This window comes from Triticum aestivum, chromosome 2B, assembly GCF_018294505.1.
Source record: "Triticum aestivum cultivar Chinese Spring chromosome 2B, IWGSC CS RefSeq v2.1, whole genome shotgun sequence".
In the NCBI taxonomy this organism is placed as follows: domain Eukaryota; kingdom Viridiplantae; phylum Streptophyta; class Magnoliopsida; order Poales; family Poaceae; genus Triticum; species Triticum aestivum.
In genome coordinates this window covers 789,150,752-789,159,827 of record NC_057798.1, presented here as the reverse complement: position 1 = coordinate 789,159,827, position 9,076 = coordinate 789,150,752, and the positions used below count along the sequence as shown (strand labels likewise).

Sequence of the window (9,076 nt, the reverse complement as noted above, 5' to 3'; positions counted from 1 at the left end):
AATTTATATTTAAAAAACTGGTTTCAAATATTTGAAGTAAAGTTCCACTTTTTTGTTCACAACATCGAACGACTCATTGTGTTGACACCAAAGGTATGGCAATGGTCGTCAACTCAACCGGAGGCAAAACCAAAACTGATTGTCTTACAACTGAACCGGAGGCAAAACTAGCCGACAAAACCGGTTAACATGGTTGGTAACAAATCCTTCTGAGATGATTGTTTCCTTTTGTCATCCACATTATATTAACTAGAGAAAATGAAATAGGACTTTGCTTATAAATGTGTGTTTGGAAATCAGACTTATCCTTATCATATCCTATATCATATACAAAGAGGAAGAAATACTTGAATATTATTAGAGTAGTAATTGTCATTGGTAACGATGCGAAAGGAAAGAAACATGAAGAATCTTTAATCTACACATAAAAAAGATGGTCGGTAAGTTTCCAATACCAACAATCGATCAACGGTGTGTTTCCTACCTATTTTGTATCAGTACACGCTTTCACAACCAACAACGGCTCCATTTTTAGATGGAAATACTCCTACACACTAGGATTAGGCTTCAATAAATATTTACCTTTTTCATCCCTCAATCCATAAAACTGATTGGCCCATGAAGGATGCCAGTATATATATGCCCCCATACACGAGCATGTCCTCCAAAGTTCAGCGAGCAAACACACAAACACTGGACTACCACCGAACTTATCCCACAACTTTGTCAAGTCTTCTCTTTGAAATGGAGGGTGTTACAGTGTTGATTGTTGGTGCTGGGCCAGCAGGCCTTGCAACGGCAGCATGCCTTAGCCAATTCTCAATTCCTTATGCCATCGTCGAGTGCGAGAGCTGTAGTGCGTCACTCTGGCGCAACCGCTCGTATGATCGCCTCAAGCTGCATCTCGCAGAGTTCTGTGAGTTGACACACATGTCATACCATGTAGATGCACCAACATACATACCAAAAACCTTGTTTGTGAAGTACTTGGATGACTATGTTGAGCGTTTCAACATTCAACCAAAGTATCTCACCAGCATGGAGTCATCCACATATGACAATGATGAAAAATGTTGGTCCATTGTGGCAAAGGACATGTCAAAGTGCACCACAGTCAAGTTCATGGCGAAGTTTCTTGTTGTGGCAAGTGGTGAGAATAGTGCAGAGAATATTCCAATGTTCCCTGGACTGGAAAACTTTCCAGGTGATGTTATCCACTCCTCAAGCTACAAGTCAGGCAAGAGCTACTCTGGCAAGAATGTATTGGTCATTGGATCTGGCAACTCCGGGATGGAAATTGCTTATGACCTTGCGACCCATGGTGCCAACACATCGATTGTTATACGAAGCCCGGTACGTACGTGCACTATATATTTTCACTGGGTGCATGAACGCAAATTCTTAGTATAGTTATTAATAGAAGAGATGCAATTTTCAGTGTTTTACTAATAGGAAGTATTTCACATAGAAAAAGAGATGGACTATTTTATATCACACACAAACAACTGAAAGACTAGAGGAACCACATGACAAAAATTTATTTCTTGAAAGAAGAAATTCTATGAAAATTTATTTATCATGCATACTTCAAAAGAGGTGTGACGTGTTTTATTGTTGCAGATTCATGTAATGACAAAGGAATTAATTCGTTTGGGGATGACACTTGCTCACCGTCTTCCATTGAATCTAGTGGATAAACTCCTTGTGATGGCAGCGTATTTAATATTTGGAGACCTGTCACAGCATGGCATCACAAGGACAAAAATGGGTCCAATGACCCTCAAATCAGAAACAGGCTGATCTGCAGTAATTGATGTTGGGACTGTTGGATTGATCAAAAAAGGCATCATGAAAGTAAGTATGTCATTGACATGACATAAATTTATAACATATGTTGATTTGATATGCCAAGTTATCAATGTATTTTTATCTCCTAAAGGTTCATGGGACCATTAGTAAGATCAAGGGCAACATAGTTAAATTTCAATGCAGTAAAAGAATGTCATTTGATGCAATTGTGTTTGCAACTGGATACAAAAGCACGGCAAATATGTGGCTCAAGGTAATATAGCTTGTGTTTGAACATGTCTGAGTTTGTTTTCTTGGTGTAACCATTATTAAATCTTCTAACAAGGTCTATGTGTTTTTAATCCAGGATGGTGTGAGCATGTTAAATGGCAACGGACTGCCCATCAAAAAATATCCGAATCATTGGAAACGTGAAAATGGGCTCTACTCTGCTGGGTTGGCGAGGAGAGGATTAGCTGGTATTGCAACAGATGCCAAGAATATCGCTAATGACATCAAATCTGTGATGGACTCTATGTCAAGTTAAATCATCTTTTACATGTAGTTTACCATGGCAAGCATGCTAGAAGGTTGATTCTTTGAGAAATATATCCATTGTGTCACCTTTCTATCTAGCTTTTAGACAAGTATATTTATGTTATTTTAAGATTCATATGTGCCCCGAAGAGAGATGTACTATTATACTATAATCAAGGGCTCTGTACTATTATTACGCGGAGAGATTTCTAATTTTGGTTGAACCTACAACTGTGTATTATATTTTATTTACTTGAAATTACATGTGTAAAAGGCATGCGCTCAATACTCTATTATCTATACCAAAATCTCTTGTTGCGTGTTTACCCCATCAACATACAACTGTAGGAGGTAGTAATCACATCAGCCTAAAATAAATGCATAGTTCACTACATCCATCCATGGCCGGTACTGTGGTGCTATTTAGTCTTAGTATGGCACTAGTTATCATCCCGTGCATCTGCATGGGGGTAGCTGACATACTATAAATCATTAAAAATATTTGTGAACATATTTTGAAACTTAAAACTAAAACTTAAAACACCATATGACGGAAAACTACTATTTAGAACGTGTATTTGTGGTTCCGTGATACACGTATCCTTAACTGTTGTGGACCCAGTTTTTTGTGCCCGAAGCGCAGGGTTTGCAGTATGCAGTAAGTTTTCCATCGGCTGAGATCCAAGGTATCCATCCGCATAGCCTTAGATATAAATTGGTTATTACCTCGCGACCATGGTGCCAATACTTCGATTGTTATACGAAGGCTGATATGTACTACTTGCACTAAATATTTTCACTGGGTACATGAACGCAATTTTTTAGTAAAGTTACCACTGGAAGAGATCCATTTTTTTAGTATTATTACTAATAGAAAGTTTTCACATATATAAGAGATGGACTGTTTGATATGACGCACAAACAAACAAACGACTAGCGGAACTACATGACAAACAATTAACTTTTGAAAGAAGAAATTCTATGAAATTTTGTTTTATCATGCATGCTTCAGAAGAGGTGTGACATGTCTTTTGGTTGCAGATTCATGTAATGACTACAGAATTTATTCAGTTGGGATGACACTTGCTCACCATCTTTCACTAAATCTAGTGAATAACCTCTTTGTGACTGCAGCGAATTTCATATTTGGAGACCTATCGAGGCATGGCATCACAAGGACCAAAACCAAAAATGGATCACAATGACCCTCAAGTTAGAAACCTACCGATCCATAGTGATTGATGTTGGGACTGTTGGATTAATAAAAAAATCATCAGCAAAGTATTTGGAATATTTGAAGGAATCTGCCTTATTGGTCATATTTTTTATAGTTGAAACTAATAAGTAGTCCTTTTCTCTCATAATGTCGGTTTGTTTTCTAGTTGGCACTTCTAGAGAGATCCTAGTCACCTACCTAGATAATATAGATCTAACTTAAATGTGCAATTATATATTTCAAAAATAAGGCACTTACATGACGAAGAAGGTGGCTACTTGCATATATACTGAATGTTCATTATATTTGAAGGCATAACAAGCAATCATTTGTTTTCTTTTTGGAGAAACACCGACATTGGATTTATAGAAGTGTCAATGGGATATATAGAACATCATTTGAATCAAGACAATAAGAAATCCTAAGTACCCTTTTTTACAATGTGAACTGACGGAATAAAGCATATATAGTGGATGAGCTTCTCCCAGTTTTGTCTATCACTTGTATCAACCGATGACTCATTGGAATTTACTGACTTCCAAGACAAAATATACTCGGATGGCAAAGATTGCTGATGCCAAACTCGAATTAGCTAAAAGCAACTATAACCAGTAACTGAAATATGATCTTAACACGCTCGTGGATTGGCGGAGTGTACCTCTGTATTCTGTTTTCCCTTTTAAAAAATAGCACATTTAACTGATGCATTGTTCGAGCAATCTTCAAATCATTCAAAAAAATCTGAGGCATTGTTCGGCCAGTCTCCTGAGTATGACATGATAGGCCGGCCCCTTAAGCAAGGAGAAGAAGCAAGCAGGCCCAGCAATGAAGAGCGAGGCCTCCACAAGTCCACAGAAACAAAACCCGCCAATCTGCCATCTTCCTTCCTCCTCTAGGGTTTTACTACACAGTGCTGTCATCTCCCTCCCCACCTCCATCCCCCGCCGCCCCGCCTCCTACCCGGCAGACCACCACCGAGGCCCGAGCCAGCGGCCATGACCGGCAAGAAGCACAAGTCCTCCAAGAAGCAGCCCAAGGGCAGCCGCTCGGCACCGACGCCGACGCGATGGCCGACACCGGGAAGCGCCATCACTCCGGCGCCGCCAAACGCCACCAGGCCGAGGAGGAGGAGTTTGTGCCCTCCTCCATTAGCGCCAAGATCCTCCGCAAGGCCCTCAAGCAGCAGGAGGAGCAGCAGGAGGAGATCCTCCACGTACTATTCAGTCTTCGAGTGGCACAAATTATCAACCTGTGCTACTACATGGGCTAGCTGACGTACTTATAAATCATTAAAAATATCTGTGAACTGATTTAGAAACTTAAAACTAAAAGTTAGAACACCATATGACGGAAAACTACTATTTAGAACGTGTATTTGTGGTTACATGATACTTGTATCCTTATATGTTGTGGACACCGTTTGTTGTGCCCGAGGCGCCCAGGGTTTGCAGTATGCAGTAAGTTTTCCATCGGCTGAGATCCAAGGTATCCATCCGTCTAATCTTGGATATAAATTGCTTATGACCTTGCGACCATGGTGCCAATACTTCAATTATTATACGGAGCCTGATATGTACTACATGCACTATATATTTTCATTAGGTACATGAACACCATTTTTTAGTATAGTCACCACTAGAATAGATGCATTTTTTTAGTATTATTACTAATAGAAAGTATTTCACATATATAAGGGATGGACTGTTTTATATCACGCACAAACAACAAAAAGACTAGAGGAACTACATGACAAAAAAATAACAATTGAAAGAAGAAATTCTATGAAATTTTGTCCTATCAGGCATGCTTCAAAAGAGGCGTGACATGTCTTTTGGTTGCATATTCATGTGATGACAAGAGAATTAATTTAGTTGGGATGACACTTGCTCACTTTCTTTCACTAAATCTAGTGGGTGACCTCTTTGTGACGGCGGCGAATGTCATATTTGGAGATCGATCGAGGTATATGGCGTCACAAGGCCCAAAACCAAAAATGGTCGAATGACCCTCAAGTTAGAAACCAACCAACCCACAACCATTGAGTTGGGGCTGTTGGATTAATAAACCCTTCACCCATCAAACCCTTCCAGCTCCTTGCGGATGGACGGTGCTTGGACACATTTGAAAACCTATACTCTAGTAGTCTGATTACCACTATACTTACATCTGGGTGCCGCTTATTTGCGTAGGACATGTTTGACCAATGTTGTGACCACGCAAGGGATAACTAGTTCTTGTTGTGGGAGGACGCGAAGAAGATGCGGTTGATAGTGAGTGGGGAGTTCAACAGAGAAATGCGGGAGTTCCTCCGCAAGCAAAAATGATCCAAGGGAAGTGACCATCTGGAAAGAAGAGAAGGTGCTACTTGTCTGTACCACATGCTCCTTCATGTGAGGAAGGCCTGAATATACCTACCCAGCAGACAAGTCTTTAGAAGATCCAACTACAGGAGGCAGAGTGGTAGTCTGGCAGATGTTGAAATCATTTGGACTCGACGGTTGTAAATCGAATGTAATCATATGTTTGATAGGTTCAGTCTGCGGTTTGCGCCATGCTAAATGTAAGCCACAGAAGGTAGTGGATTGTTCTGTTAGGCAAATCAAAATCCGATGAACTGTACGTGATCCACTTCAAGTTGCGTACAATTGTGATTAATCTGTGTCAGTCAGTTTGGAACCAGACATGTTTGCAAAACCGCATCCAGACAGGATTGACAATTTTGATTTTCAGTAAATTTGTTTATTATCTTTCTAACAAAATATATCCACACTTTGGTGTGTAGAGGTAAAAATACAATGAGCGTTCAATTATGTTCAGGCATAGGACAATATGAATATACCAAAGTTGAAATATGGCCTCACATTAAATGAGTGTTCAGTATAGAAACAAATTTATATTTAAAAAACTGGTTTCAAATATTTGAACTAAAGTTCCACTTTTTTTGTTCACAACATCGAACGGCTCATTGTGTTGACACCAAAGGTATGGCAATGGTCGTCAACTCAACCGGAGGCAAAACCAAAACTGACTGTCTTACAACTGAACCGGAGGCAAAACTAGCCGACAAAACCGGTTAACATTGTTGGTAACAAATCCTTCTGAGATGATTGTTTCCTTTTGTCATCCACATTATATTAACTAGAGAAAATGAAATAGGACTTTGCCTATAAATGTGTGTTTGGAAATCAGACTTATCCTTATCATATCCTATATCATATACAAAGAGGAAGAAACACTTGAATATTATTAGAGTAGTAATTGTCATTGGTGACGATGTGAAAGGAAAGAAACATGAAGAATCTTTAATCTACACACAAAAAAGATGGTCGATAAGTTTCCAATACCAACAATTGATCAACGGTGTGTTTCCTACCTAATTTGTATCAGTACACGCTTTCACAACCAACAACGGCTCCATTTTTAGATGGAAATACTCCTACACACTAGGATTAGGCCTCAATAAATATTTACCTTTTTCATCCCTCAATCCATAAAACTGATTGGCCCATGAAGGATGCTAGTATATATATGCCCCCATGCACGAGCATGTCCTCCGAAGTTCATCGAGCAAACACACAAACACTGGACTACCACCGAACTTATCCCACAACTTTGGCAAGTCTTCTCTTTGAAATGGAGGGTGTTACAGTGTTGATTGTTGGTGCTGGGCCAGCAGGCCTCGCAACGGCAGCATGCCTTAGCCAATTCTCAATTCCTTATGCCATCGTCGAGCGCGAGAGCTGTAGCGCGTCACTCTGGCGCAACCGCGCGTATGATCGCCTCAAGCTGCATCTCGCAAAGGAGTTTTGTGAGTTGACACACATGTCATACCCTGTAGATGCACCAACATACATACCAAAAACCTTGTTTGTGAAGTACTTGGATGACTATGTTGAGCGTTTCAACATTCAACCAAAGTATCTCTCCGGCGTGGAGTCATCCACATATGACAATAATGAAAAATGTTGGTCCATTGTGGCAAAGGACATGTCAAAGTGCACCACAGTCAAGTTCATGGCGAAGTTTCTTGTTGTGGCAAGTGGTGAGAATAGTGCAGAGAATATTCCAATGTTCCCTGGACTGGAAAACTTTCCAGGTGATGTTATCCACTCCTCAAGCTATAAGTCAGGCAAGAGCTACTCTGGCAAGAATGTATTGGTCATTGGATCTGGCAACTCTGGGATGGAAATTGCTTATGACCTTGCGACCCATGGTGCCAACACATCGATTGTTATACGAAGCCCGGTACGTACGTGCACTATATATTTTCACTGGGTGCATGAACGCAAATTCTTAGTATAGTTATTAATAGAAGAGATCCAATTTTCAGTGTTTTACTAATAGGAAGTATTTCACATAGAAAAAGAGATGGACTATTTTATATCACACACAAACAACTGAAAGACTAGAGGAACCACATGACAAAAATTTATTTCTTGAAAGATGAAATTCTATGAAAATTTATTTATCATGCATACTTCAAAAGAGGTGTGACGTGTTTTGTTGTTGCAGATTCATGTAATGACAAAGGAATTAATTCGTTTGGGGATGACACTTGCTCACCGTCTTCCATTGAATCTAGTGGATAAACTCCTTGTGATGGCAGCGTATTTAATATTTGGAGACCTGTCACAGCATGGCATCACAAGGCCAAAAATGGGTCCAATGACCATCAAATCAGAAACAGGCCGATCTGCAGTAATTGATGTTGGGACTGTTGGATTGATCAAAAAAGGCATCATCAAAGTAAGTATGTCATTGACATGACACAAATTTATAACATATGTTGATTTGATATGCCAAGTTATCAATGTATTTTTATCTCCTAAAGGTTCAAGGGAGCATTAGTAAGATCAAGGGCAACATAGTTAAATTTCAATGCAGTAAAAGAATGTCATTTGATGCAATTGTGTTTGCAACTGGATACAAAAGCACGGCAAATATGTGGCTCAAGGTAATATAGCTTGTGTTTGAACATGTCTTAGTTTGTTTTCTTGGTGTAACCATTGTTAAATCTGCTGACAAGGTCTATGTGTTTTTAATCCAGAATGGTGAGAGCATGTTAAATGGCAACGGACTGCCCATCCAAAAATATCCGAATCATTGGAAAGGTGAAAATGGGCTCTACTGTGCTGGGTTGGAGAGGAGAGGATTAGCTGGTATTGCAACAGATGCCAAGAATGTCGCTAATGACATCAATTCTGTGATGGACTCTATGTCAAGTTAAATCATCTTTTACATGTAGTTTACCATGGCAAGCATGCTAGAAGGTTGATTCTTTGAGAAATATATCCATTGTGTCACCTTTCTATCTAGCTTTTAGAAAAGTAAATTTATGTTTATTTTAAGATTCATATGTGCCATGAAGAGAGATGTACTATTCTACTATAATCAAGGGCTTTGTACTATTATTACGCGGAGAGATTTCTAATTTTGGTTGAACCTACAACTGTGTATTATATTTTATTTACTTGAAATTACATGTGTAAAAGGCATGCGATCAATACTTTATTATCTATACCAAAATCTCTTGTG

At 39.3% G+C, this 9,076-nt stretch overlaps 1 protein-coding gene and 1 pseudogene across 1 annotated transcript; both read left to right on the top strand.

The window, feature by feature from the left end:
- Positions 1-657: 657 nt before the first annotated feature.
- LOC123039680 (probable indole-3-pyruvate monooxygenase YUCCA10) lies at positions 658-4,811 on the top strand (annotated as a pseudogene).
- A 2,276-nt stretch (positions 4,812-7,087) lies between these two features.
- LOC123042778 (probable indole-3-pyruvate monooxygenase YUCCA10) lies at positions 7,088-8,768 on the top strand. The gene is made up of 4 exons (XM_044465162.1): positions 7,088-7,786; positions 8,054-8,287; positions 8,373-8,495; positions 8,589-8,768. The coding sequence occupies exons 1-4, from the start codon at positions 7,088-7,090 to the stop codon at positions 8,766-8,768; spliced, it is 1,236 nt and encodes a 411-aa protein (XP_044321097.1).
- Positions 8,769-9,076: the final 308 nt, after the last annotated feature.